Here is a 27,236-nt window from a genome sequence, read left to right on the forward strand (position 1 = left end):
ATGTACATAGACAATGATACGAGACGTATACACCTTCGTCGTGGTGGAAAAGTCTTAGAAAAAGAGAAGCACATATACGTATTAGCATCCCGTTCGTCACAACAACGACGTATATAAACATACGTCTAGGTTTAATCAGGATAGAGCTCCTGACCTCGGTCCTACAAACACTTAGGGGGGGAAACCATCGCTCAGACTCATCAGGAGGTGGAAAAAACAGCTATTATGCTTATATTCCTACTCCAGCACCGCAAGGCCGCTCTCTTTCCCGGGCGCTCTCCCTCTTTAAGCCGCCTAGCACCGCTATTCTCACTAGTAGATAGATACATAGTATTACGGCCACCGCCCCACGAGCTTGGTCGCGTACACGCGAGTAGTCGCCACAGCCGCAACAAGATGATATAAATAGGTATATAGGTAAATAATTCGTCTGGGCGCCCTACTTCCTCGCGCCGGCGCGCTTCCGCATCTGCTTCTCGCGCTCGTACTGGTTCGCCTCGCGGCCCTCCTCGCCCTGGATCTCGGCGACGAGGCGGCGGTACTTGCGGTCGTAGGCCTCGTCGCGGGCGCGCTTGGCGCGGAGCTGCTCGCGCGCGACGAAGCTGGCGTCGCGGCGCAGCTCGCGCAGCGCCCCCTTGCGCTCCCGCCGGTGCTCTGCCCGCAGCCGCGCCAGCGCCGCCCGCTCCCGGTCCGGGTCGTAGTGCTTGCTCGGGTCGAAGCCTTCCTCAAACTTGGGCACCGCCCCCGCGATCGCGAGCGGCCGGTGGTGGTGCAGTTCCAGCGGCCGCCGCCCCGCCCGCGCCGCTCCCAAGCCCCTCGCCACCCGCTGTCCGCTCCGCGCCGCCCGCTCCGCCAGCGCCGCCGGAAGCTCCCCCCGGCACCGCTCGCTGGCTAGGTGCGCCAGCAATGCCTGTACCGGCTCGAACGTTTCTGTGAAGGCTGATTTGCCGCTGAAGAGGTCCGCTGCTGCGTCTAGCAATTGGATCGTGGTGGCTAGGATTGCTAATTTTGCCGATGTGGCCGCCTCGTCGGATAGCTCAACTCCGAGACAGTCCGCGGGAGTCAGTTTTCTAACCCCAAACGACTGGGCATTAGCGATGCGAATTCCCGCTGCGGGTTCATGAACCGGGAAAGATCGTGGGATTTCTTCCACTTTCTTGGGTGCTAAAGCGCATAGAGTGTTAAGACAGAAGTTCATTACTTCGGGTATATAACGCTTGGAGACCTGCTGGTATTGGAGAGCTAAGGTGGATAAGTAGGCGCCCTGCGCATAATCCGCAAGACTCTTCGGGACTTTCTCAAGGTTGCGCGCGATGAGAAGGCTGGCGGGGGTTGCTACTTGATGGAAATGATCCGAGGTAGGAAAGATGCTTCCGACCGCCGTCAAGACCACGAAGTCGCCCAGGTTGGGCGATAATGGTCTTGATCGCCCAAATTCCCCCAGTTGCGAACGGAACTCGTTGGCGATCTCGACCGGATAGGATTTCGCGAGAGAGTGGATATGTCGGATGAGGCTTTCGAGAATGGAGAACAGTGGTAGCTTTGTAGCCCGATTTGATAGATGAGCCAGATATCGAACGAGGACAACCGCAAAATTGGCGAGCTTCGATTTGTTGTTGCTATCCAACTTCGGGTGATATAGTGCCCTGACTCGTTGCACCACAGTCGGGAGCTGCTCTACTAGAATGCCTTGTGTCATTTCGACAAGCTCATCTACGCTCTGCGGACAAGGGAAAGTGTAAGGAAGTCCATTCGGATCCTCCTTAGCCTCGACCGAGGTGGAAGCAGCAGCAGCAGTGCCCGCGAGCCGGCTGCCGAACGCCGGGTTTTGCGCTTCCTCTTCGTTTAGTAGCCCTTTCGTGAATTCGTCGTCATCGTCGTCATTCGATTCTCCCTCGTCTGACGACGCGTCATCTTCTTCGATAGGCTCTAGATCCGAGTCGCTAGCGATCAGGTCCTCTTCTATGAGGAAGTCGTCTTCATCATCAAACCCGAGTTCGGTCGCCGTTGGCCGAGTTTTAATCCCCTTCCCTAGTCCAAAGTTGTCCTCGGGTGTTTCCGTGAATAGTATTGGGCCGTTAGTCGGTTCGGGTTCTTGGTGAGAATTGGCATTGCCGTCTTCACCCTCGTCCTCGCTGACTTGTTCCCCACGCATCCTCTTGATTCTCTTCTCTTCTAGCTCCTTCAGCCTTTCGGACTCCTCTTGAGCTTTCTCCTCATCCGTCTTTGTCCGATCGCTAGGTTGCGCTCTCCTATCTTGCGCTAGCTGTCTGAGGCGCATATCGTAATCACGCTCCATCCTCTCCTTGGCAGCATCAGCAGCGGATCCTGGTTCGTGGTTCTCCGAGCTGGGGGGTGCCCTTTTGCTGTTGAAAAGAAGACTCCGGAGATCTGAAAGTTCCATATCGAGCTCCTCTCGTAGATCCTCGTCGGCGTCTTTTGCTGCTTGCCGCTCAGCTTTGTAAAATTTTGATTTGGCCATGACTTCCTTCATGACCTCTTGCTTGGTCTTCTTCCTTTCCGGCTGCCCCTCTATCTGGCCACCGTCCTCGGCTTCGAGACTGGGGGGGCGCATGCGCTTCGAACCGCGGCGCTCGTCGTCGCCGCCGTCGGAAGTGGTTCCGTCGGATCCTGCTGAGAGGTCCTCCTCAAAGTCGTCCGCCAAATCCGGCTCATTGAACGATAATGATTTTCCAAGGTGGGTTAGGCCCTCGCTAGGCTCGTCATCCTCGAGGTTGAATACGGAGGTCTTGTGGCTCTGCTTTTCCCTCACGAATCGTTCCCGCATCTTCTCCTCCGGGGTCATGTGTGGATCATTCTCTCCAAATCGCCGATCGAGTATGCCACCGACTTTATGGCGCCGGTTTAGTTCTACGAGTAGGGTCTGACGTCTCTAGAGGAAGCTGTCAGATGAGGACACGGGGATATGCGCGACGCCTTGGTTAGGTAGCTTACCCTCTCCTCGCTAAGCGACTTTGTCTCGCCTGGTCTTCCCTTAGCAGCATTGGTGGCAGGTCTATTGCTTGTCACCTGGAACTTGGGGCCGCGGGCATTATGCTTAAAATCGAAAGGGTTGAACTGCTCTCGGATTCCCGCCAGGTCGGCCGTCTTTTGCAATCTTCGGTTGTTGGTTGCCTTCCCCTCTAGCGCATTCTTCTTCTTCTGCTTCTTCGACAGCTGTGGGCCTATAACACCCTTTTCCCTGAGGGAGGCCTTTAATCTCTTGAGCTGAGAGCCGGCCATTTCCGCGCTCCAAGCACAGCAAAGTATGTGCTAGGATGAGGATAGGGATTTGCGGTAGACGGACTGTAGATTCGTTTCGTCTTCAGATCGCAACTTATTTTTTTAGTATGCAGATGAATTAGCCCGACTCTATCTTATCTTATCGGATTCACAACCCCTTGCCGTGGTACATAAGGTACCCATCTAGGTACCTACCGTAGGTGTGTGACGCACCTCCTGTACGTGTAGACCTTCAAGGCAGAGAGGTACCTAGTACCGAGTGGCGGAGATATTAGTAAGGATCAATATGTGGTCGCTCCATCGATAAGGTCACCGTAGGATCTCGCGCCTGTCTCACGACGTGACATTTCGGATGGCAAGCTTTGAAAAGTATCGTCTACCCCTCTGCGCCATATTTCCACGTCCCACACAGCCTTTACGATGGGGGTTCGATGAGAATACAAAAATGGGATTCCTGTCCTTCCTTAGAAACGAGCGGCTTTTTGCTGCCGGCCTCGGCCTGACCACCGTCGGCTTTTACTTTGCTATGCGGACAATCCTCGAGTACTACCGCGACGAAGCCGAGATCAAGCCAACGCCACCAAAAACTCAGTACATCACTCAGGAGACCGAAGACTCTCTGAAGCTAGGGACTCTCGAGAGCCTCCTCTTCCATTACAACTTCGCGATACGTGACACGGCGTTGAAGATTGTTGCCGGAAGGGCCGTTAATGATGGCCCAACGATGAGCTACTTGTTGTGGGGAATCACCCGCAAGGACTATGAGGAGCGTATGGAGGCGCTGAGAGCACTCGCCTTCGCCATGGAAGATAGTACGTGCTGAAGAACTGCCGAGGCGTTGCGGCTGATGGTCGACTAACCACCGCTTCTACAGAGGAGACGTTCCACGAGCCGCTGAGCGCACTGAACACTTCGAGAGCCTACAGCGCCCTTGTTAGGTCTCTCGAGCTATGTCTTGACGACGTAGAGCACGAAAAACTCGACGACCCCTTGTACGACGAGTATTACCTCCGGGATATCGGCGAGCGGCGATGCCTCCTGCTAGCTTCACAGCTGATCCATAGATATGGCATGGAGAAGCTCGTGAAAGCCGGGTTTGTGGCGAGGTGGCTCGCGCGACAACCGTGGGGGGATACTGACGAAGAGAGACAAAAGAACTTTGCCTCGTATATTGAGCGAAAGAAGAACCGCATTAGCGACATCTGCTTCCACCTCAAGACGTCTAAGGCGGGCCAAAGGGCCCTATTGCAGGCGAAGTTGATCACCAAGTCCAGGAAGCTAAAGCGCGATAGAGGCGATCACATCAAGGTTGTCCTGGAGATTAGTATGACCAATGAAGACGACCAGGAGGGGCCTTCCTGGCACGCACTTGTCCCTCGCGTGAACGACCAGAGCGCCGAGGAGCAACGCCTACGCAGGAGACACCGAGAGGCTATGGTACTCAACGACGGGACACACTCCCTGGGACGCAGCGACATTATCGAGCGGGAGCACGACTCTAACAGCTGAACACTGCCTGCCCGGTGGCTGTCGCTGCCATACGGTCTCATTGGGGGGTCGACGCACAGCCTCAAGTCGATACTTGAGAGGCCTTGTAAGGTCGAACACCGAAACCGGTCTAGATCTGGGGTTGTTAGACTGCAAGAGCTTTAGGGTATGCGCCATGATGAACCCGTTTTCGAGAGACGTCGCCCGGCCCAGACATCGCAGAATCCTCGGCGTGCGAGGCTCCGCCAGTTGTCCCCACGTCGCGTGGGCTGGTACCAGTGGCATAAGGAGCGGGATATATGAGAGGGGCATAACACATAGCACACACTGTGCATACGTAATAGGAGGTATGCTTGGCATTGCTGCTGGTCTCGCACTAGTACTTTTCTCGGGCGCATCGGGAACGTTGTCGGCTGTTCGCGAAGGGTACTTGAAATGACGCCTGGCACCTAACAGATGCAAGGAGACATACTGAGTAGGTAGATAGGTATGTATGTAGGTCTACCTTAAGTACCTATATGAGTAGAATACTCGGCGCGGAACGAATGATCTGGGTTTGGTACCCGGCATACGCGCCGCCGCTACGCCCATGTCATGTCTCGCATCCGACGGCGAGGCTCGGTCTCGAGGTCTAGCACACCTATTGTGTTGGACATGTAGTAAACAGGGGTGCCACGCCCTCCTCTTACCTTACTATGTATACGTACGGGCATAGATAGAGGAGCGTATACTCGGTTAAGGAGGTAGGAGGTAGGTAGTAGGTCTGGTTAGACATATAAAGGGGTCCTAGTGTGGTCCCTTAGGCTTGGTATATTACATGCGCTCCCGGGTACACGAGAGATTGACTGATGGAAAGAGACGGATGAATTACAAACCAACCCCCAGAAAGCCGCTACGACCTTTGCGATATCTGTGTGTCGATACATCTCGCTATGGGTGGGGGTACCTCAGGCATCCAACCATGGGCGAAAGGTGCTCGTATAGGTGTGCGTATCAAATTACTTATGATACTTAGGCCTTGATTAGATAGATCTACATGGTGGATGGTCACGAGCGTGCATTTCGTCAGAAAGCCGTCCATAGAATGGCATGTTAGGGGAAAACAGTCTTACTATGTTACCGTCGCGTCGCTTAAGTATGTAAACAAAGACAACGAAGGAAAAAAAGGAGGGAGAGAGTAAGTCCAAAAAAAAACCCCCCCCCAAAAAAACAACAACACAAAGAGCCGTCAGAGCCACGGACCGACCTCCCCTCATCTGGCTAATCTGTCAAGAGGCCAATGGCATTCGCTGCCGTCCTGATGCTTGTTTATAGCAGCATGTAATGTTGCAGCAGAGCTTCCCTAGTCACCGTAGCGTAGTTTCATTGGGAATGGGCTAGAAGGGAGATGTCGGTCCCTCTTCTGCAGAAATCTGCAATCCTGCCGTACTGCAGCGCCGACAACTGCCCAAAACGACAGCCTATCACACACCGCTTGACTTTGGAGGCGCGGTTGTGACTTGTCATTGGCGACGCGACGGCAGCTCTGCTTATGTTTTGGTTTCGCTTGTTGCCATTTTGGTTTGCGGCTTCACGATGCTGGAAGCCCGCCTAGGGGTTGGTTTGGAATAAGGAGCGGGCTGTTGGCTTTGACGTCTGCCATCTACATCTAGGTATTCTTACGTAGCATAGCAACGCAGAAAAAAGGCATTGTTATTACATGGCAAACGCATCAAAGGAAGTCGAAACAAATACATGCTCAATATCGACCGCAGGGATCCCCTACTACGTACTCCGTCGTCATCGCCTTTGTGACGGTGGCCGCTCTTTACTCCTCGCAGCCAGCTGCATCGGGTATAATAACCGCAACTATTTGACGATAGAACATCACCACAGGCTCGTTGAACACATATGCCACCCCGCATCTGTCCATCCCAATTGCGACAGAGCTACGAGGACTTCTCTCTCTCTTTTTGTTATACATTTTGACCCATGCCCAATTGCTGGGCACCAATCTTCACTTAGCCAACACCCAGGTCTTCTGTTCCCCAAGATCTTCAGGAGTCGTCCGCGAGAGAGAGAGAGCAGAGAGCAGGTAGGTAAGTTCGCCAGGGGCAGATTTCATTTCTCGTATCCAGGCTCGATTGTGAGCACTGTCACAAATCTCGTCCCCGTATCCTTGTCTATCTATCTTGCCTTTTTCTTTCTACACAGCGCCCAGACATTTCCCGCCCACCATCCCACAGCTCAGCGCAGCGCGGAGACTCAACGCAACAAGACGCAACAAGACGCAACTCCTATACAACATCTGCTCGCCTATCTATTTTGTCTCTGTTCCCGTCCCCCGCCCCCTGTCCGCTCTGGTTCTGCCCATCGCAGCAGTTGAGCCTGTTTAGCCCTCCGCGCCCTCGACCTGTTCCCCTGGAGACTACGCTTTGTTTGTTTGTAGCCCCCCCCCCCCCCTCGTGCCCAGCCGCAGTTGGGCTCGTTAAGCCTTTTTATTAACAATTAATTCCAGCGCGCCAGCTTGTCAGACCTTTTGGGTGTGAACCATTGGCCACCAGCAGCTCCCCTATTCCCACCTGACGGACGGACGGCCACCGGCAGCAGCCCACGACCATCATCTGATTAGTGGACTCTTTAGGGGGGTGTCATCCCATCAGCGACCCTCAGCGGAATCATTGGTGGGAGACATTAGGATTGAGCTAGGGGCCAACCGGAGAATCAGTAGCGGGAACCGTCAAGGGGGGTGCGCCGCCCTAGGTGCCTGGAGGTACCTAACCTAACCTGCCTAGGTACATACCACTACCGCTACCACATCCACTGCCACACCACCAGCTCACCACCATCCACAGCACACTTCGCGCTGTTATCCACCGCGTCAGGTACCTGTCAAGTACTAAGCTGAAGCCGCGCTAGTACCGAGCGGGTGCCAGCATTAGGTACAGACGCTACCTAACCGCTACCTAACCTCCCTACCTAGAGGTACCTCCTCCTACGCACCTAACATACCTACCTAAGGTAGTACGCCTGCCCACTGCCGCCACGGCCACCCACTACCCATTCACTACGTATACAGTCCCGTCCATTCATACCGACACACCACTAAAACGCGACCCCGAAGCGAAGGGGGAGAAAGAAAAAAAAAGACGGAGGGGACACTTTGGCCCACCATGACTTCGACAGCAACTCTCTCTCCGCAACAGAGACAACACACTCTGTCTCGCAGCACCAGAAAATCCGGCATCGCGACCGCCTCGTCCCCGAACCTCAACGGTCTCTACACGGCTCATTCGCGGCCTCCCCCCAGCTCCGGCGCCCTTGCGCGCAAAGCGTCCTTCGCTGCCCTTACTCCTAGCTCCTTAGCTTCCATCCCCGATGACAGCGAGAGCTACGCTATCGACAGCGTCCTGACCGAATCACCGCGCAAGATGCCCCCCCTAACGCCAGCCAAAGCCTCGAGGGCTTCCGACGACGTCTCCTTGGGTGACAGCGTCGAGGTTCCCGGGAACATGACCGGAACCGTCCGCTTCGTAGGCACCGTTGCCGGGAGGAAGGGCACATTTGCCGGCGTCGAGCTGCATCCCGAGTTCGCTGCGCGCGGCAAGAACAATGGTGAAGTTGATGGGTAAGTTATCCCCCCTCCCCCTCCCCTGCGCCGTCTGTTCCCTCTCCCTTCCTCCTTGTCTACCCGTTGTTTACTAACGCGCCCCCTTTCGTAGGTTCTCGTACTTCAGCACGTCGACCCCCGGCGCTGGTATCTTCGTACCAATCAACAAAGTAAACCGCGACCTGGCCCCTACGCTCGTTGGCAGTGCCCATCCGCTTACCCCTGAGTTGAAGGTCGTAGGTCAGAATGCCGCAAATCACACACCCCCGACGCCGTCCTTGCCGTCGTTTAGCAAGTCTCTCGGACCGTCCCGAGCCCCGAGCCCCCAAGGGAAACAGTTGAGAACGTCCTTGTCCCGACCCGAATCCCCCGTCCGCAAACTGCAGCTCACCCCGGCCCCCCGAACGTCGATGACGCCCGTTCCGAAGGTGCCTCCCCGCTACGGCAGTCCCACCATTACTCGATTTGGGTCAAGCGTGCGAGGCGGTCCCGGCGACCCGAACAAGCCGCCGAGGCTGGACAGGAAACCAAGCCTGGCTCCCAGGAGTGTGTCGGCGTTGGGGCAGATTACTTCTACTTACGACGAGGACGAGATCACCCCCATGGGGTCGCACGTCAAGACGAACGGGAGCATCGGCTCGATGTCATCGCTATCCTTCAAGCGCCCTGCGTCCCGGGCCGCCCACGCCAACGAGGAGGAGATTGAGCGGCTCAAGTCCCAGCTAGAAGACCGGGACCGCCAGCTGAAGGAGCAGGCCTCGGCCCTGGCTGAGATGGAGAGCAGCCTTTCTGAGTTGACGGTATTGATAGACCAGTCTGATGGCGGGGGGATGCGATCGGGCAGTTTTGACGATAAAGACACGGCCCAACTTCGGGCCATGCTTAGAGAGAAGAACGAGAAGATTGCCATGCTGACTGCGGAGTTCGACACCCATCGTGCCGACTTCCGCAGCACGATCGACACGCTCGAGATGGCCAGCACTGAGACCCAGCGGGTCTATGACGCCAAGATCCGCGAGCTAGAACAAGAACTCCACGAAGCGCAGGAACGGCACGATGACGTCGACAGTGTAGCACGTCAGCTGAAGCAACTCGAAGAACTAGTCCAGGAACTTGAGGAAGGCTTGGAAGATGCTCGCCGAGGCGAGGCCGAAGCCCGTGGCGAAGTCGAATTCCTACGGGGCGAGGTCGAGAGAACGAGGTCAGAGTTACGGAGGGAGCGTGAGAAGGCTTCCGCCGCTCTCGACGGTGGCCAGCAAGAGGACAAACTTTCCCTATCGAGAGAGCTGGAGCAAAAAGAAGATGAGATCAGGGGTCTCAAAGCCATCATACACTCCCTCAGCAGAGACGCCGTTCCGGGAGTCGATTCTGCGGAAAAAACTCCGACCCTGCCGCAACGCAACAATTCCTCCAAGTCTCGTCCTGACTCTATCGACGGTCACACCACGAGGGAGACACTCGAGCGCGAAGTCCTAGAGCTGCGCAGCCTAGTCGATAGCAAAAATGTGCGGGAAGAAGAGCTCGAGCGCGAGGTCGAGTCTCTCCGCCGCGGAAGCACGTCGACCCACCGTGTTAGCTCCGCAACCATAACCAGCACCCACCGATCATCGTACCGCGACTCGAAGGGAACCGTTGTTCTCGCGCGGGAACCGCACTCGCCTGAAGCTACTCATAAGCGGGTCCGAACCCTCGATACGATGCCGGAGAGCGATGCCTACTCGTCAGCCACCGAGATCAGCACTCTCTGGTGCGAGATTTGCGAGACCAGTGGACACGATATCCTGACCTGCACCAACATGTTCGGACCCCAGAACGAGCAGGGCAAGGGTGGCGTCGGCGCCCACGACCAACCACCTGCTAAGGTGGGCGGAGACGTTCCTCGGGAGAGTCCCATTGCCAGCAAAGACAGCTTAACCGTCCCCCACGGTGCTGGTGAAGACGACAAGCCCCGACCCCTGTCCCCGATGAAGAGCAGGCCGATGGTTGCGCCTCCCGCTGCCACCATCATCCTTCCTAACCCGCAAGACTCCGGGCCGTTAGCCGGCAAGGACAGCGGAGTGGTGGATCCAGAAAAGTGGTGTGCTCTATGCGAGCGCGACGGACATGACAGCATCGATTGTCCTCTAGAAGACGCATTCTAAGGTGATGAGGCCCACAGCGCTTCGGCACGCACGACTCGACGTAAAATATGCGAGGGCCATCAGGAGGATGGTTTATCGGGGTATCCGAGCGCCCGATGTGAGAAGAGACGGGATGAGACGCCCTGCAGGCTCACCGTTGGGCTACTTCTATATATCAAGAGGCCTTATTTCCACGGGGAACGCACTACGAATAACGACCAATGCCTCTACTGCTACTTTCGGAGCGATGATACCAAAAAATTTCTTGCTTGACACGGCCTATAATTTGACCATCCCCTTGTTTTAGTTCGCTCTCCTCCCTCGTGTGGATATCTGATAGGCGCGGGCAGGCCAAGGTGGTAACTAGGGGCTACATTGTGTGCGATAAAAAAAGTGTGTATAGGGAGACGGCTCGAAACTGGGCTTCACATAGGCTACCCAGTTCCAAGTACCACCGGCTACTTGTTCCATAGATGTATTATACGTCGGCCTAGCTCTAGGTCTCTCCCAGGTAATAGACCTTGGATTCTTAATGTACAGATTACCTACCTAATTATATACTTATTTATGTTGCCCTCGACTTCGACCTCGACCTCGTAGCAGTTTTAATAGCATTGCCGAGGGGTACCGTGTGCTGGGGCGGTATCGTGGCCTACCTAGTAGTTAGTGCCCTCACGACCCGGGCTCGCTCCGTTTGCCTCCATCCACGCTCCGTCACGACTGCTCGCCTCCAACAGAACAAGGCCGTGATACGAGTCAATTGGGTCCATCCACACTCGCCAGTTCGCCTAAGCATTTTGTGTACGTACTCAATTGACTCGTCTCTTTTCTCGCTGCGTTTGTCTGGGCCTGGCTTCGAGGTATCCGGGTGAATAACGCCCACATTTGGACGTGCAGGCTGCCGGCAACACGGCCATCTCGCGCGAGACACGTATGATATCCGGATACGAAATACAACGTTGGCTGGCAGGCGGACCGCCGGCAGCTCGTGATAGGGCTGGCTGGCCAGCCTGAGGGTCGGCTCCCGACCCAGAAGGCGGCAGGCACGGGCCTGCCCGGTGGATGATTTGCTGCTGCCGGCGTTGGCCTGGGGACGCCAAGCGGCTTCCCCGCAACGAACCGGAGCAGCTGCCAAGTCAGCAGGTCGTCGTTCTTTCCCCCTTCACGCGTTGTCTCGCTGCCGACGCCTCCTATTCGTCGCCACGGACGACTGTGGAGGTAACTACTGCGTAATGCACTCCACCCCTGCATCTCAGGAACGCTCCACATCGTACCTGGCTGCGGAGGAGGTACCTGAGGTTAGCAGGCCGGCCACGCCACCAGCTCAGGTACCTCTCAACCCCCCCTGTACATACATACCTACCTGGGCAGGCATCTACTGCGTGCCTAGCGCTTGCCTCTTAGACCTACCTGCTTGCTTGTCTTCGATCAGCTCCGGCTCTTGTCTGGAGCTGCTGCGTCCCTCTCGATTTCTTCCCTCCGTTCTCAACATCTTCACTTTCGCTCACTGCTTTACTATTAGCATCATCTCCCACGGATGTGGCGCACACCGCGGCCGTACTGTGTTTCTGTATCTGACGGCCGTTTCTAGCTACGCCGAATTCGCCGACCCATTGCCCATCCCACGAACATACGTCGATGAATACGCTCGTTGACCGCCACAGCAGTATAGAATACACAGCGGATCCCCATTCTTACCTTAATAGCACAGCCATCTCTTCCTCGTGCCCATAATACGCTAATCTAGGCCCCTCGGCGGCGGCAACGCGCTTGCCGATATCCATACCAGCCTCCACTGCGAAAGTTGTCGTCATGGGCGGAGAAACCACGAAGCCAAAGGTCGCCGAGACCCAATACCCGATCCGCGCACCGGCTCCCGTCGGCAAGCGGATCACACACATATACAAAGAACGTATCACTCAGTTCTACTCTTCGGGACAATGGGAAAGCCAGAATCTGCTGGCTATGATGTACGAGGGCGTGGCTTCCGGGGGCCCTCATGTCCACCTTTCTACCTGGGCCGCCCCGGGACTCACGAGACCGACCTTTGCCGAGGCGGCGGCTGGCTCGTATAAGCCCACCTCGGTTGGGGAGTCATTCGGCCCTTCTTGGGCTACTCACTGGTTCAAGGTGGTGCTCCGCGTTCCCGCCGATCTCCGCGACAAGGAGCACTTGGAGTTCCACTGGGACTCCAATAGCGAAGCAATGGTTTGGACCGACGACGGAAAGCCCCTGCAGGGTCTGACCGGCGGGGGCGAACGTGTCGAGTGGATCCTCCCGGATTCTTTCCGTGACGGCAAGGAACACACCATCTACGTCGAGATGGCGTGCAACATGATGTTCGGCAACCCGTCCGGAGATATCATCCAGCCCCCTGAGCCTAACAGGAGCTTCCAACTCGTCAGGGCCGACATCCGTGCCGTCAACCTGGACGCCCGGCAATTGTGGATCGATACCTGGATAATTGGCGACGCTGCTAGAGAATTTCCCGAAGATTCCTGGGAGCAACACAAAGCGCTGAACGTCGTCACTAACATCATCGACTCTTATGTACTTGGTGACAAAGACTCGATCAAGCGGTGTCGCAAGATTGCGCATGAGTACATTGGGGCCAATATTGATTCTTCTAAGGTCTATGATAGCGGGCTTACCCCCCAGGTCTTCGGCATAGGCCACTGTCACATCGACACCTGCTGGCTATGGCCGTGGGCCGAGACAAAAAGAAAGGTTGTCAGATCGTGGTCGAGTCAGTGCAACCTCATGGATCGGTACCCGGAATTCAACTTCGCGTGCTCCCAGGCGCAGCAATACAAATGGCTGAAGGCCTACTATCCGTATGCTTTCGATCGGGTGAAGCAGAAGGTTAAAGAAGGTCGATTTCATCCAATTGGCGGTAGTTGGGTCGAACACGACACGAATTTGCCGAGCGGCGAGTCTCTCGTCCGCCAATTCCTATACGGGCAGCGGTTCTTCGAGAGCAATTTCGGGGAGCGATGCCGCACCTTCTGGCTCCCCGACACCTTCGGGTACTCGAGCCAACTTCCCCAGATCTGTCGTCTAGCCGGTATGGAGTATTTCCTCACGCAGAAGCTCAGTTGGAATAACATCAACAACTTCCCCCACACCACCTTCAATTGGGTTTCTCCGGACGGGAGCCAAGTCATCTGTCACATGCCGCCCTCTGAGACTTACACGTCCAACGCGGAGTTCGGCGATGTCAAGCGAAGCGTCTCCCAGCACAAGTCGATGGATCAAGACCACACATCGCTCATAGTTTTTGGTAAAGGTGATGGTGGTGGTGGCCCAACTTGGCAGCATATTGAGAAGCTGCGACGCTGCCGTGGCATGAGTGACCAGGTTGGCCGTCTGCCTAGAGTGCACCTGGGCAATACTGTTGACGACTTCTTCGACAAGCTCCGGGAAAAAGCTGACACCTTGGTAACCTGGTACGGCGAGCTCTACTTCGAACTTCACCGTGGTACCTACACTACTCAAGCGAACAACAAGCGCTACAACCGGCAGTCAGAGTTCTTACTACGCGAACTCGAGCTACTAGCGACTGTCGCATCGTTGAAGGACAGCACCTACAAATACCCGAAAGAAAAGCTCGACGAGATGTGGGAGGCGGTCCTTCTCTGTCAATTCCACGACTGTCTCCCCGGAAGTTCCATCGAAATTTGTTACGATGACTCGGACGAGGTGAGCTACTGAATTGTGAGACACGCCCGAATCTGCTAACACTAGAGCAGCTATACGCCCAGGTATTTAAGACGGGGCAGGAAATATACGACGATATATACTCCCTTTGGGGGATCTCGCAGACCGTAACCGCCGCCGACAGCGTACCTATAGCTCTAAATACGCTTCCCTGGGACCGAAAGGAGTTTGTCAACCTCCCGAACGGTGCAGTCGGTGTTGCGAGCGGCGGCGGGGGCGTCATCGACGTCCAGCCGTTCAAGGCGGGGGCAACCAAGGCTGTCACCGTTGAGGAAATCGGCGACGGCGTTTTTGTCCTGCAGAACGACCAATTGACTGTACAGGTCGAGGATGGCTGCATTACTTCCCTCGTCGATCGCCAGGTTGGGCGAGAAATTATCGCGAAGGGGGAGAAAGCCAACCAGCTCGTCATCTTTGACGATAAGCCATTGTACTGGCAAGCATGGGACGTTGAGGTTTATCATCTGGACACGCGCAAAGTGCTCCCCTATGGCAAGACCCGGATCTACGAGGACGGAGACCACCGGGTCAGCGTCTTGACCGAAGCCAAGATCAGCGAGAATAGCTCGATCAAGACATTCTTGACGTTGTCCGCTGCCTTCGAAGGCCAGCAGTCATACGTCGAATGCACTTCCCTCGTGGATTGGCACGAGACTATGAAATTCCTCAAGGTCGAGTTCCCCGTAGACGTGAGAAATACCGAGGCGTCCTATGAAACCCAATACGGAGTCGTCAGGCGCCCTACCCATTACAACACTACCTGGGACATGGCCAAATTCGAGGTGTGCTGTCACAAATTTGCCGACTTGTCGGAACACGGTTACGGTGTCTCGATTCTCAACGACTCCAAATATGGCTTCGCTACTTGTGGTAATCTCATGCGCCTGTCCCTCCTGCGGTCTCCGAAGGCGCCCGACGCACACGCGGACATGGGCAGCCACACGATTCGCTGGGCCATCTTGCCGCACCAGGGCGAGCTGAGCGCCACGACCGTCCGCGCCGGATACAACTTCAACCACCCAATCAAGCCACTATCGGTGCCCAAGAAATCGTCAGCCCACGCCGCGCTCTCCAAACTCCCCATCCGGCTAACGGGCGACGACTCGCTGGTGCTAGACTGCGTGAAGCGCGGCGAGGACGACGAGGACGTGTCCTACGACAGCGGGATCCCGCCGCGCAAGGGGCAGAGTGTCGTCATCCGCATCTTCGACAGCCTGGGCGGCCGTAGCGCGGGGACCGTGTCGACGACCTGGAACGTGAGCAAGGTGTTCAAGACCAACATCCTCGAGGATGACGGCGAAGAGATCGAGATCGACCACGACGGCACCTTCAAGGTCACCCTCCGGCCTTTCGAGGTCGCCACCTACCGGCTACAGTTATATCCTTCTGGCGGCTCGAAGTAGGAGAGGTCTAGTTAGGTTTAAAGGTCTTGGAAGCTTGCGCTCTTTAGGTGGTTTCTAGTAGTATACGAGGCACGCCTACGAAAAGGACGAGGGGGACTCCATAGGGGGCAGCAGGCGGCGGCTATGTGGGTTGGCCATACGTCGCTGGTGTATAGCTGAATATTTGGGGGGGTGAACATATTGCGAGCCTGGATCCCTCGCGCGTTAGGGATAGGTCGGTTGCTCACGGAGGGTGTCTTGTGTATGCAGAGCGCAGCGTAAAAATTGGGAGTATGAAGAAATGAATGAACCAGATCTCATCGGTTCACCGTAGTCGCCCGTCTAAATAAATTTCCGCGCCGATCTAGGATATCACGCGCCATCTATTTTATCGCTTGCCCTGCTGAGGGGGGCTCAGCGTGCCTTAGGAATTGATTATACGTTTTCATAGCTCCCTCAGCGACGGGTATCATAATATAGATATATATAGAGCCTCCACTTAATAAACATACATGCCAGTGCAGACGGTGAGGGCCGCATTGTCATTACAAGCAAGGAGGAGCGCGCAGGCGGGCATTCCGCCTCTATTCCCGTCTCAGAGTCCCTGCTCCTTGCCTCGGCGCAGGGTATAGTTAGTTAGTTACCCCCTTTCCCGCTCGTTCCGCTGCAGCCAGCCCCCGTACCGCGCGCGAGAGGGCAAGGCTCACCGGATGTGCACCTCGAGCGAGTCCAGGTCGCCGATCTCGGCCTCGGCGATCGTCGTCTCGGCGCCGAGCACCTCGCCGTCCCACCACATCTCGACCGTCTTGTCCTCCGGCACCCGGGCCAGCACGCGGTAGACGCGGACGAGCTGGGCGCCCGTCGTGCGCAGGCGCGCCGTCGCGTTGACCGGCGGGTGGTCGCGCGTCTTGAACAGCACGCGCACCTTGGTGTCGGGGTCAGGGTCGGCGTCATGGTGCTGCTGCTGCTTCTTCTTCTGGTCGGGCTCGGCGGACGCGCGGCCGTTATCGTCGTCGCCGCCGTCGTCATCGTCGTCGTCGGGAAGGCCGCCGAGGGCGCGGCGCTGCTGGCGCTCGCGGCGACGCTGGTCCTCGGCGTAGAGCTCGTCGGTCCAGGCCTCGAAGTGGACCTTGTCGCGGCCGCGGTAGCCGTCGCGGGTGCCCTCCCAGCTGGGGTAGAGCTTGCCGTCGCGGTCGGGGCGGATGCCGAGCGTGCGCAGCGTCGCGTGCGCGTACACCTTGTCGCCCTTCCAGGCGAAGAACATGGCCTCGAGCGCGGCCCGCCCGAGCGGGCTGCGCTTCACCACCTGCTGCTCCACCCACGTCTGGTACACGATCGTCAGCGGCTGCGACACCCGCCGCCGGAACAGCAGCGGCTCGATCCCCGCCACCTGCGACGTCACCAGTATCTCCACGATCGGGTCGTCGTCGTCGTCGTCCTGCGCCGCCCCGCCGCCGCCGCCCCCCGCGTCCGCGTCGCCCCCGGCCTTCTTCTTCGCCTTCTCCTGCCGCATCCGCTCCATCGCCGCGCGGATGTAGAACTCGGACGGGTCGTCCTCGCCGCCGTTTTCCGTCCCGGGCTCGCCCGAATCGGACTTCTGATCGTTTTTGTCGTCGTCGCTGTCGTCGTCGAGTACGACTACGTCGCCCCGCGAAGGTCTCCGGTCGGGACGCTTCGACTTGGAGGGGGCGGGGGCGGAGGAGGAGGGTGTCGCGGGTCTCCTCGAGGTCGAGCGCGTTGCCCGCGGCGGCCGCGAGGGAGATCCGAACCCGTCCGAGCTCTTGTCACCGTCGTCGTCGTCGTCGTCGTCGAGGACCACGACCGGCGTTTCGGTCTTGCGCGAGCGAGAGCGCGTCGGGCCTCGGCTCTCGGACCCCGCGATGCTCACGGCAAAGGAGCTCGCGGGCTTGGAGCTGGGCGTGCGGGGCGTCGAGGCCGATGTCCGCGATTTCCGGGGCCGGGGACTGGTGCTGTCGTCTCCGCTGCTGCCGCTGCCAGCCCCCTTGTTAGCATCGTCGAACCCATCCTCGTGGTCGGAGAGCGAGACGCGACGGCGTTTCTTGGCGGACCCGGAGTTGTGCGAGAGCTCGTCGTCCGATCCGTCCTCCTTGGCCCTCTGCTCCTGGGCCAAGCGCTCTCTGCGTTCTCGTTCTGCTCTGGCGGCTTCGGCCGCCTTCGCGGCCTCTTCTCTCTCGGCCTTCTCCTTTTCGGCCCTCTCCCTGGCCTGCCTTTCCCGGTCTTCGATGATGCTGGGGAAGAATTCGCTGGAGCGGCTGAAGAGGGAGAGGCTGTCCTCCTCTGCTGCCTCGCTGGACTTGTGCCGGGCGGTGCGCTTGAAGGGGAGCTTCTTCTTCTTGGTCGGCGAGGGTTGCTGTGGGTCCGCCATTGTGTGTAAGTGCAGTACTAAGTTGAGGATCAATACGCGAATTAGTTCCTAGGAATTTGACAGGTTGGTGTGTGTGGTTGAGGTGTCGAGGTGGTCGCGATCAAGGTGTACTCTTGTTGTGGGTGCGGGAGACGCGACGTAGCAAGCGAAAGGGCGGAATGACGGTTGAGTTCGCGAGCAGGTGTGCCAGGGGGGTTGTTGTTGTGAGGCTGTTGCTGCTGATTGGGGGGTAAGCAGAGATGGAGGTGGGAATCGAGGTGGGAATGGAGGCGGGACAAGAAAGAGAGAGAGAAAAGGGCAATGCCATCATGACTTAACAAGGGTGAGTAAGGTCAACAAGGCGGAGGAAGGGTGCTGCCGGAAGAGGCTTGAGTGGTTCGACCTGAGGTGAGGAGAGGAAAGCTGGGGTACGCGAGGGATACGCGGGGCACGCGATGAGGTACCTGGTAGGCTGCCTTCTGTGGTACCTCCTAGGGCACGTAGTATCCGCCGCCCTAGCCCAATAGACGCGTCAATACGTACCGCGTTCCGCCGGGACAGGTACTGGGCAGGTACCTTGCCTGGGAACCACCCCACCTCCATCGAGAGATGCCATTAAAGGGTGTATTCACGAATGCATAACGTCGTGCATATCCTCGATCTGCATACATCTGCACCCTACTTAATGAGGAGCCTTCTCTAGGTAATCCACACCACGCATCATCAGGCACATAAACACCCTCACCCATAGACTCAACCCCGGCCAGCTCCGGAACGGCATCCCTATCTTCGTGCCTGCACCTGCGCCCACGGCTTCATTTCCAACCAGCTAGGCGTCCGTCCTCTCTACGATGGAAAACGGCGCCGCAAGCGCCCAGGCCGACGGCAAGGATCCGTCTGGCTTCCTCTCCGACATCATCAGCAAACCCGTGACCGTGAAGCTGAATTCCGGAGTCGTCTACAAAGGTGCGTTCCTCTCACCTTTTGCCGTGCCGCCTGCGTCGTTTCCTTCTAGGTTTTAATAACGGCAACGTGTATGTGCGCAAGGGAGAGGCAAAGCACCGGGAGCACATATCCCCCCCCCCTCCCTTGGAATGGTGCATACTAACATAGCTGCGGCATGGCAGGCGAGCTGCAATCGGTGGACGGATATATGAACATCGCACTCGAGAAGACAGAGGAATACGTCAACGGCGTGAAGCGGCGGACCTACGGAGATGCGTTCGTGCGAGGAAATAACGGTAAGTAAGCCCCATAACTGCGAATATGAACGCACTCTCTCCATACATATACACTAATGCTGAGCTCAAGTTATGTACATCTCTGCCGACTCGTGATGCACGGCGCTTAGCTTCTCTCAGTGGCACGTCACGGCCATGGTCGGGGTTATTAGCTCGCGAGCTGTGAGGACTCTCTGTATGGGATATGGGATGCTGCTCTCTATTTCATTTCCTAGCTAGTGTTTTCTATGTGGATCCTAAAGCATCATGAAGAGGCATGCATACCAGAGAGGTATATATGTCAATACCGACCTCATCGCTATAGGAGAGCCAGTGGTAGGGTATATCGTACGGTGCTCGACCTATAGACAATTCACGTATGGTGGGCAGTTGCAGGATGCCCATGCCTGTTCTATATGCATCTCCAACATGTGTGTGTCTCAAACGCGCCCTCGCCCAGATTCGCTCTATAATCTATCCGTCCAGAAAAAGTAGGTGAGCCCGTGGACGGCGATCTCACCCTTCTCGTTTCTTTCCACGTCGTCACCTCGGATGGTCTCCTCGAAGAGCCGGACCCAGGCCGCCCGCTTCTCTCCCTTGAGCACGGCAATCTGGCTCAGGGTGTTGAGTCGCGACGCCAGTGCTTCCTCGCCCAGCCAGACCGTCCACTTGACGGTATCTTCGCCGAGCGGGAGCGTGAAGTTGGGCAGGCTATTGGTCAAGGTGTCCCTGATGGCCCGGAGCGGGTTCCCCGGCAACTGCTCTTGGAATACGTCTCTCCATTTCTTGAGCAGGAAAATCAGCTACGCGGGACATGTTGGCACCGGCCGAGCATCACCAACCTGATGTCTGAACCGGGGCAGGCCGTCGTCAAGCGACCAGACGAAGTCGTTCAGCTTCTGCTCCCATTTGGTGGACGCGTCCCAGGAACGGGGTTTGTTGTCTGGCTCGTTTGCCGGCTGGTTAATCTCCCCTCCGAGGGCGGTTCGGGGAGCTTCAGACGGGCTTACAGTCCTCGATGTTCCATATGGCGCCAAGCACAGCCCCGGGTTTCAGCACGCGGTCGATCTCCTTCAGCGCCTCCGGGGTGGCGAACCTGCAGGTACGGCATGAGCAGAGACTTCGAAAGGGTGCCGACGCTAGCGTTAGCGGTTCGCTCACCAGTGGAATGCCTGTGAAATGTCGGCATGAGCTGCTAGTACCAAATCTGTGCTTGCGCGACAACGTTCAACTTTGTATTACCTACCTGAGCAGCGATGCAGGCATTGCCCCATTCATCGTCGACGGGCACCTTATCGGCCTTGCCCTCGACGACGTCAACGCCGGACAGGCGCTTCTGCACAAGCTTCTCCCTCATGCCGTGGTGGGGCTCGACGGCCTTGACGGCGAAGCCCTCGGGCCTCCGGGCCAGGAGCTCGGTGAACTTGCCGGTGCCGGAGGCGATCTCGACGATCTTGGCGCCCGGCTGGTGAGCGACCTTGAGCTTGGAGAGGAAAGCCTCGACAGCCTCGGGCGGGTAGGAGGGGCGGTGCGCGTCGTAGGAGGCGGCGTCCTTGAAGCCCTGCTCGGCGGCCACGGGGAGATCGCTCTTGACCTGCGATGCCATTTTAGAGGACGACGACGAAGAGGAGAAGCGGCGCGAGACGGGCGTTAGGCGGGCTGGAGCGGTGGGTGGCAGACCGGAAGCTATTCTCAGTCTAGTGCACTTGAGCATGTGAGACAGGGAGGGGGGCGCCTACGTGCGTATGCGTAGGGGTATTTACTCACACAGGAGAGGGGGGTGAAGAGGAGGAAAAGAGAGGGTGGGATTATGGGTATGGGTATAACTACCTACCTACCTAGGTATACCTATATACCTAGATATGTGTTGGATGTAGGTAATAAAGGACCTTTCTCAGCGGTATTCTATACCTACCTTGCCTGCGGATACGGCAAGGGTCTCGTCTCTACGTAATCTTCCCCCGCCCATGAGACGCTGGATCTGAGCCTTCTCGATGGCGTCAGTCCCGATAGCGCATCGGAAAGGTGGTGGGTGGATTTCTGGCCTCAGTTCCTGTACCCCGCGGTCGGTTGCCGCTTATCGCCTATCGGTATCGCTAGCAATAGACGTAGGTACCTAGGTAGGAAATGATTCAAGGGATTGGGTACAGTTTACATTCTGTTAGGTACCTAACCTACCTGCAAGTAAGCATGTGTAGGTGCCTAGGTACCTCTTGTAGGGTTGGTAGAAATAGAAACTGAAGGTACCTACACAGATTTCAGGTGCCCGATTCGGTAATATATGGGCAGGATGTTGTGCAGATATTGTACCTACCTCCTATATGTGCACAATGTCATGGCATAGGAGGTACTTGGTATTCAGGTACCCCGTACGTAATCGCACATGGCTCAGCCTCCAAGCCCCGGAGCTCTCTTCCTCACTTTTTTTCTTGTCCTCTCCTCTCTCGAATCCATACCTCCTCCTAGGCAGTCCCCCTTAAGGTCTGGGCACAGGGGTGGGCACTGGTGCTCACTGCTTCACCAAGCTTCCACCCTACTTAGACCCTACTTGGCCACTTTTCGTTGGGTCTCAGGCTGGCCGAGCCATCCAAACCACCTAATATTACCGCTACATACCTCGTCCGTCGACACGCTTCTCCTTCTCCCCCCTTACCTTTCCTCCCCGGACTTATATCTACCTACACACCTGCTTCCCTCGGTGAATTCACATTGTTAGCCCCCCCCCCTATTCTAGTTGTAGCCTACTCTTTATCTAGGTACATCCATACAGCCATTTCGATGTAATATTAGGGTCGTGTGCCAGGGATCCCGGTGAGACGAACCCCATGCTTTTTTTCCTCTTTGTCTGCTTCACCGAGAACGCGGCGGGAGAGGAGAGATACTCCCATCTGTCCAAGCGTCCGTAGAGGTAATGGTCTGGCTAGAGCGCCCTCGCTTCCTCCTACAGCCGTCTCTCCGCTGCTCGATCTCCCTCCCTACCGAACCAAATGCTCATTAGATACCGCCGCTTCAGGCGTAACTACCTGCGCCCGATCCTCCTCGTCCTCTTCTTCTTCTTCGCCATCGACGCCGTGCTCGTCGTAAACCGTCGACCCTACACCTATCGTACGAAGCTGACCGCCGACCGCCGGTCCCCCGCCTCTCCGGCCGGGAACACCACCGTCTTCATCGTATCCATCCACCGCAACACGGAGCTGATACAGAGGTTGTCGTGGAACCAGGCAGTGCTGGATCTGGTCGACTACCTCGGCCCCGAAAATGTGCACCTGTCTGCGGTCGAGTCGGGTTCCCAAGAGGGCACCAAGGAGGCCCTCTTGGACCTCAAGGCCGCTCTCGACGAGAGGGGCGCGTCCAACACCGTCAGCTTGGGGCTGACGGTCTGGGAGCAGCTGGAGGAAATCGGGACGCGACCGCCCCCGGGCGCGCGTGAGCCCGGCTGGATCTGGAACGTCGCCGAGAACCAATTCGAGATGCGCCGGATACCCTACCTCGCGAGGGTTCGCAACCAGGCCATGGCGCCGCTTAAGCAGCTGCGGGCGGAAGGGAGGAGGTTCGACCAGGTGCTCTGGTTGAACGATGTCGTGTTTGATGTAGGCGCCTCATTATTCTTACCCCCTCAGAACGCTGCTAGGGTGGCCTGACCCGCTAACACCAAACCTCTTCTAGACCGAGGACATTATCACCCTATTCAATACTCGGGATGGGGATTACGCGGCTGCGTGCGCGATGGACTACAAGTCATCGCCTGCGTACTACGACACTTTTGCGCTCCGCGACGATTTGGGCCTCAAAACCAGCTCTCTCTACTGGCCGTGGTTCCAGTCGCCCACCGCGAGGGCGTCGGCCGAGCGCAACGATCCTGTCCGCGTGGCCTCGTGCTGGAATGGGATCGTGGCGTTCGATGCGGCGCCTTTCTACACCAACCCCCCGCTGCAGTTCCGCGGCATCGACGACAGCCTGGCGGACCTGCACCTTGAGGGCTCGGAATGCTGCCTCATCCACGCCGACAACTACCTCACGACCGAGAAGGGCGTGTGGTTGAACCCGAACGTCCGGGTCAGCTACGACAAGAGGGCGTACTACCATATCCGGACGAACCGCTTCCCCGACCCCTTCTGGGCCGTGGTGGGCGCGTGGGCCAACCGGCTGAGCAGCTGGCACGTAGGCGTCCAGAGCCAGCTGGAAGCCCGCGTAGTTCGCAACAGGCTGGAGCAGTGGAAGCTCGAAGCGCCGACCGGAGACGTGCCGCGGTACGAACCGGGTGAGGCGTGCCTCATCAACGAGATGCAGATCATGTGGTCGAACGGGTGGAAACACTTGTAGGATAGAATATAGACTTAGAAATTTGGGGGAAAGGGGACAATAAATCGGTCGGCAAAAATACATTTAGAAGATAATACCCCAGTAGCACAGCATTGATCGAGAGACAGCGCGTGCGGTATGCGTGTACCATATCATCGTTGCATTGTATTCGACTACTCCGGTCTAAAGGATGCTGCCAATGTGAGAATCCGAAACCCACCGCCTCCCCTCCCCGGCTTCATCAGCCATGCAGGAAACATATATGCCCAAAGAGTAAATGTAAATGTATATATCGGTATACAACCTTCGGAAGAGCACTTGGTGCGCCCGGAGACGGCTGGCTTAACCCCCCTCCCCAGCAAGGGGTAAAAATGGAAATTAGGGGTAAAAAAAAAGAATACACCGACACGGAACGCCGTTAGTGATGTCTGCCGTAAACACAGCGGCGGAGCCTACCCCCTCCCGGCGCGTCTCTCGGGCTCCGATTCGCTTCGCTGCTTGCCCCGTCTCTATGCCATGTCATCGTGACCCGCCTCTTTATCACGACGTATCGCGTAAGGACTTCATCCGACCCAGTTCAACTTCCTTTCCACCTTCGTTGCATCTGTCCAACCTTTGCTTTCCTTGCTCAGCCTTGGCTCTTTTTTTACTCTTCCTCTCTCTCTCCCTCGCTCTCGCGACCTCTTCCCCTCCAGGCGCCTCCCGCTCTCCCGCTTCCCGCAGGCGCGCGGGCGGGCTGGTTCACTTGTTGTGCCAGATGAAGTTGCGCAGGCTGTCCCAGTGGTCGGACTGCTGGTAGATGTACGTCATGCTGCCGCGGAGCGAGGGCTGCAGGTCGTCCGGGTGGTGGCGGAAGAGGTGCATGACGGCGGCCCACGAGGCCGCGGCGAAGACGGGCCACGCGTGCCGCGCGATCGTCTCCGACACCTGCTTGCGCGACACCACCGGCAGCCCCAGCCCTCCCGCCCCCTTCGGCTTGATCGCCAGCCGCGCCAGCGCCAGCACCACCCGCGCGAACACGTAGATCACGATCTGCTGGTTCACGCTCGGTATCTTGCCCGACCGCCCCCGCCCCCCGAACACCAGGTAGCCGCCTATCAGCCCCGCGATGAACGAGTCGTACGGGCCCTCCTTGCTGCCGCTGCCCCTCCCCCGGAGCCCTCTCAGTCGGCTCTTGCCCTTGCCTTTACTACTGCTGCTGTTGCCGCTGCCGCCAGCACCGGCGGCGCCCCCTTCGCCGAGTATACCGCCGACGAGGTTGGCGGGGCCACCCTCCTCGAGGTCGAGCAGGTCGGCGACGGAGGGGAGGTCGGTGAGGGCGAGGCGGCCGGCGCGGAGGCGGGCGAGGAGGAAGCGGACGAGCTTGTAGACGACGGCGAAGCGGGCGAGGTTCTGGGCGTGGGTGCGGGTGGCGCGGTAGACGAGGCCGAGCTTCTCGCGCAGAGTGCCGGGGCGGAAGAGCACCATCATGACGAGCGCGTGCGGGAAGCGCACCTTGGCGCCGTACACGGCCCCGTTGCGCGCCGCCTTGACGACGGCGAGCAGGTCGTGATTCGCCGGGTCGAGCACGACGCGCTCAGCGGCGGCCCGGAAGCGCTGCAGCGCGTCGACCAGGGCGGGGGGCGACGAGGAGAAGGGGAAGGGGAGGGGTGGCGGTGATGGCGCCGCGGAGGACGAGGACGAGGACATGGTGGATGGTGAGGTTCGGGTCGCGCGCGTTTATAGCAATTGAGGGTCCGGAGCGAGGCGGTGGAGAAGAGTTAGAAGAGCAGAGGTAGGTGTGTTGTAGAGGCGGAAAAAGGGGCGGAGGTTGAGGCTGGTTCGACCGGTCGCGCGGCAAAGGCGATGGAGCCGAGGGTTCGAGACTTCGGGGGATTTCGCGACTCGCTACCGGGTCATCGATGCGTCTGTCTCGCTCGTCTGTGTGTTTAGCAGGTAACTGTATTCAATTTCTATGTGGTGAGACGCGGCGGGAATTCATTCGGAATATCGGCATCGCAGCATTATCCCGCGTCGTATGAGAGAGAGCGCGACGAGAACGACGGTGACGATGACGGTTGGTGGATGCGGAGAGGTGAGTCCGTCAGGGAGCAAAGTAGCTGTTGGCCTCGGCAGTGCACATGTCGAGGTTTCGGCACAGAGACCTAGCAGAAGAGCGTACGGCGAATATGCATGTACTGCGTTTTATGCGTGTACAGCGTGGTATAGCGGAGGGTTTATGCATGGAAAGGGGCTGGTGCTCTTACTACATATAGTAAGCGGAGCCTGGACGGCTATGACGTCCTCTCAACCAGATCCAGTAAACACCCATCCAGCATGCGCATCTTGCGGTTTGCATGTGATAGCAACCCCGACTACGCAATGCTGCCCCGTTAGAGGTTAGCGTATACCCCCATACTACATAACTATGGACAGGTACATATCCACTACCACGGTACCCTTGCTACTCACGTATGTGATCTTGTAGGGGCACGTCTGTCGGCCAAGGGGAACAGAATGAATGCGACAAAATCAGTAGAGGTTGTCGACACGAAATCGAGCACTTCGAGATAGGTAATTTAGACGATGCGCCGAAGCTTTCAAGACAGGAATCGCGAGTTGTCTTCTCTGTCCCGTACAATATATCTAATGAGTAGGTATCACTTGCACTGCACAATGATCTTATACATATAGAGGCGGCCATCGCAAGGGTCCATATTACCTACTACACGATTATCCAGTGGAAACTCCACATGAGTTAGGTATCTCTCGACGCCGCAGCGCGTGTGCGGGAATACCGGGGGCTAACTAATAGCCACGGACCCGAACACTAGCAACGCCTGAGCCAGCATAACGTCCGAAGGGTTACCCGGCACTGAGGGCCAAGAGAGCACCTTTGACAGTTAGGGACTCCCCTCACTGTTTCTAGTACACGGACAAGAGGCAGCATAAGCTGGTCGAATATTATAACGTACCTATACCCGACTCAAGACTGTTTATTTACTCCCGCCACTGCTGCAGTGGTAACTACCGATTGAAGAGACGATCACTCTTATTAATCCTAGCGCACAATATTTTTAACCACGGCCTACGGAAACAGGCATATCGTGGGGCGGTGACGAGCACCAAAGACCCCCAAAAAGCTTCTCAAGCCACTCCGGATGACTGATGAGCCCTTTAGACGAGACAGCCCCCCCAGTTACCTTAATGGAGAAGTGGCGCCGCGTCTGCCCATTACCTCGAAGTCGTTGGCTTCGAGACGCTAGTCGTCTTTTCGTAAGCTATCCGTGGCTAGGCACAGCTTTGGGACATGGTCGACTGGCTGCTTAAAACTCATGGTCTCTGTTTCTACGACACGTTATACACGGCAATGTAGGTATATATAGCTAGCTGCGAATGACATCGCAGAAAGGCCACTAACAAATATGGAAGCTAACTGCCCGCACCTAGTCCATATAGAGTACATACATGCTTGTTCGCGGGGAGTCTCAACGCGTGGGAGGGGGGCTCGGGTCGTAAGAACGCCTCCAATGGCAATACTTGTTTCCGGCACTCGGCGTGGTGAGGAAGAGCCCTTCATGCGTCCTGTGTAGGCGACTTACCAAGCGGAAGTGACAGAGCCCTCTAATTTTCAAGCACCAGCTAGTAGTGAAGTGTCCAGCATCGACAGGTTGCGACAGGGAGAGGCTACTATTAGCCTGCTTGCACATGCCCGACTTACGCGTGCGTCCTCCCCCGTCCTCCTACCGTATACTGCGTATCCTAGGTAGTTACCTGTTTGAGTGTACATAAACGTGTGGCATTGTCAACCAATTTGACCTTGCGTCAGAC

The 27,236-nt window shown here is 57.2% G+C and overlaps 9 protein-coding genes across 9 annotated transcripts; 5 read left to right on the forward strand and 4 right to left on the reverse strand.

Moving 5' to 3' along the window:
* Window positions 1–171: 171 nt before the first annotated feature.
* On the reverse strand, window positions 172–3,367 carry GGS23DRAFT_110639 (Nop14-like protein). The gene is made up of 2 exons (XM_051510993.1): window positions 2,956–3,367; window positions 172–2,893 (listed from the first exon to the last, which is right to left on the reverse strand). Exons 1-2 carry the CDS (start codon window positions 3,241–3,243, stop codon window positions 440–442), a joined length of 2,742 nt encoding a protein of 913 aa, XP_051370900.1. The 5' UTR covers window positions 3,244–3,367; the 3' UTR covers window positions 172–439.
* Window positions 3,368–3,688: 321 nt separating this feature from the next.
* Window positions 3,689–4,752, forward strand: GGS23DRAFT_597806 (uncharacterized protein; the record flags this gene model as incomplete). Its single annotated transcript, XM_051518677.1, has 2 exons — window positions 3,689–4,055; window positions 4,118–4,752. 2 exons carry the CDS (start codon window positions 3,689–3,691, stop codon window positions 4,750–4,752), a joined length of 1,002 nt encoding a protein of 333 aa, XP_051370901.1.
* Window positions 4,753–7,590: 2,838 nt separating this feature from the next.
* On the forward strand, window positions 7,591–11,034 carry GGS23DRAFT_110690 (uncharacterized protein). Its single transcript, XM_051510994.1, has 2 exons — window positions 7,591–8,338; window positions 8,433–11,034. The coding sequence occupies exons 1-2, from the start codon at window positions 7,884–7,886 to the stop codon at window positions 10,459–10,461; spliced, it is 2,484 nt and encodes an 827-aa protein (XP_051370902.1). The 5' UTR covers window positions 7,591–7,883; the 3' UTR covers window positions 10,462–11,034.
* A 1,218-nt stretch (window positions 11,035–12,252) lies between these two features.
* On the forward strand, window positions 12,253–15,991 carry GGS23DRAFT_610866 (glycoside hydrolase family 38 protein; the record flags this gene model as incomplete). The annotated part of the gene is made up of 2 exons (XM_051520358.1): window positions 12,253–14,139; window positions 14,190–15,991. 2 exons carry the CDS (start codon window positions 12,253–12,255, stop codon window positions 15,558–15,560), a joined length of 3,258 nt encoding a protein of 1,085 aa, XP_051370903.1. The 3' UTR covers window positions 15,561–15,991.
* Window positions 15,931–18,078, reverse strand: GGS23DRAFT_110720 (uncharacterized protein). Its single transcript, XM_051510995.1, has one exon. The coding sequence runs from the start codon at window positions 17,923–17,925 to the stop codon at window positions 16,243–16,245; it is 1,683 nt and encodes a 560-aa protein (XP_051370904.1). The 5' UTR covers window positions 17,926–18,078; the 3' UTR covers window positions 15,931–16,242.
* A 677-nt stretch (window positions 18,079–18,755) lies between these two features.
* On the forward strand, window positions 18,756–19,241 carry GGS23DRAFT_597810 (U6 snRNA-associated Sm-like protein LSm6; the record flags this gene model as incomplete). The annotated part of the gene is made up of 3 exons (XM_051518678.1): window positions 18,756–18,870; window positions 19,032–19,145; window positions 19,216–19,241. The coding sequence occupies 3 exons, from the start codon at window positions 18,756–18,758 to the stop codon at window positions 19,239–19,241; spliced, it is 255 nt and encodes an 84-aa protein (XP_051370905.1).
* Window positions 19,242–19,591: 350 nt separating this feature from the next.
* On the reverse strand, window positions 19,592–20,730 carry GGS23DRAFT_597811 (S-adenosyl-L-methionine-dependent methyltransferase; the record flags this gene model as incomplete). Its single annotated transcript, XM_051518679.1, has 5 exons — window positions 19,592–19,909; window positions 19,967–20,067; window positions 20,135–20,220; window positions 20,286–20,296; window positions 20,371–20,730. 5 exons carry the CDS (start codon window positions 20,728–20,730, stop codon window positions 19,592–19,594), a joined length of 876 nt encoding a protein of 291 aa, XP_051370906.1.
* A 766-nt stretch (window positions 20,731–21,496) lies between these two features.
* Window positions 21,497–23,565, forward strand: GGS23DRAFT_573197 (glycosyltransferase family 69 protein). The gene is made up of 2 exons (XM_051516667.1): window positions 21,497–22,714; window positions 22,791–23,565. Exons 1-2 carry the CDS (start codon window positions 22,112–22,114, stop codon window positions 23,445–23,447), a joined length of 1,260 nt encoding a protein of 419 aa, XP_051370907.1. The 5' UTR covers window positions 21,497–22,111; the 3' UTR covers window positions 23,448–23,565.
* GGS23DRAFT_573200 (peroxisomal membrane protein 4) lies at window positions 23,566–25,623 on the reverse strand. Its single transcript, XM_051516668.1, has one exon. The coding sequence runs from the start codon at window positions 25,113–25,115 to the stop codon at window positions 24,168–24,170; it is 948 nt and encodes a 315-aa protein (XP_051370908.1). The 5' UTR covers window positions 25,116–25,623; the 3' UTR covers window positions 23,566–24,167.
* Between the last annotated feature and the right edge of the window lie 1,613 nt (window positions 25,624–27,236).

This window comes from Durotheca rogersii, assembly GCF_024521655.1.
Source record: "Durotheca rogersii strain YMJ 92031201 chromosome Unknown GGS23scaffold_14, whole genome shotgun sequence".
NCBI lineage: Eukaryota > Fungi > Ascomycota > Sordariomycetes > Xylariales > Xylariaceae > Durotheca > Durotheca rogersii.

Excerpts from the sequence above, each read along its gene's own strand:
- GGS23DRAFT_110639 (XM_051510993.1), bottom strand. The coding sequence starts at position 3,243 with ATGGCCGGCTCTCAGCTCAAGAGATTAAAGGCCTCCCTCAGGGAAAAG. Across the intron at positions 2,894-2,955 it reads AGTCGCTTAGCGAGGAGAGG|AGACGTCAGACCCTACTCGT; the intron begins GTAAGCTACCTA and ends AGCTTCCTCTAG.
- GGS23DRAFT_110690 (XM_051510994.1), top strand. The coding sequence starts at position 7,884 with ATGACTTCGACAGCAACTCTCTCTCCGCAACAGAGACAACACACTCTG. Across the intron at positions 8,339-8,432 it reads AACAATGGTGAAGTTGATGG|GTTCTCGTACTTCAGCACGT; the intron begins GTAAGTTATCCC and ends CCCCTTTCGTAG.
- GGS23DRAFT_110720 (XM_051510995.1), bottom strand. The coding sequence starts at position 17,925 with ATGGCGGACCCACAGCAACCCTCGCCGACCAAGAAGAAGAAGCTCCCC.
- GGS23DRAFT_573197 (XM_051516667.1), top strand. The coding sequence starts at position 22,112 with ATGCTCATTAGATACCGCCGCTTCAGGCGTAACTACCTGCGCCCGATC. Across the intron at positions 22,715-22,790 it reads TGAACGATGTCGTGTTTGAT|ACCGAGGACATTATCACCCT; the intron begins GTAGGCGCCTCA and ends AACCTCTTCTAG.
- GGS23DRAFT_573200 (XM_051516668.1), bottom strand. The coding sequence starts at position 25,115 with ATGTCCTCGTCCTCGTCCTCCGCGGCGCCATCACCGCCACCCCTCCCC.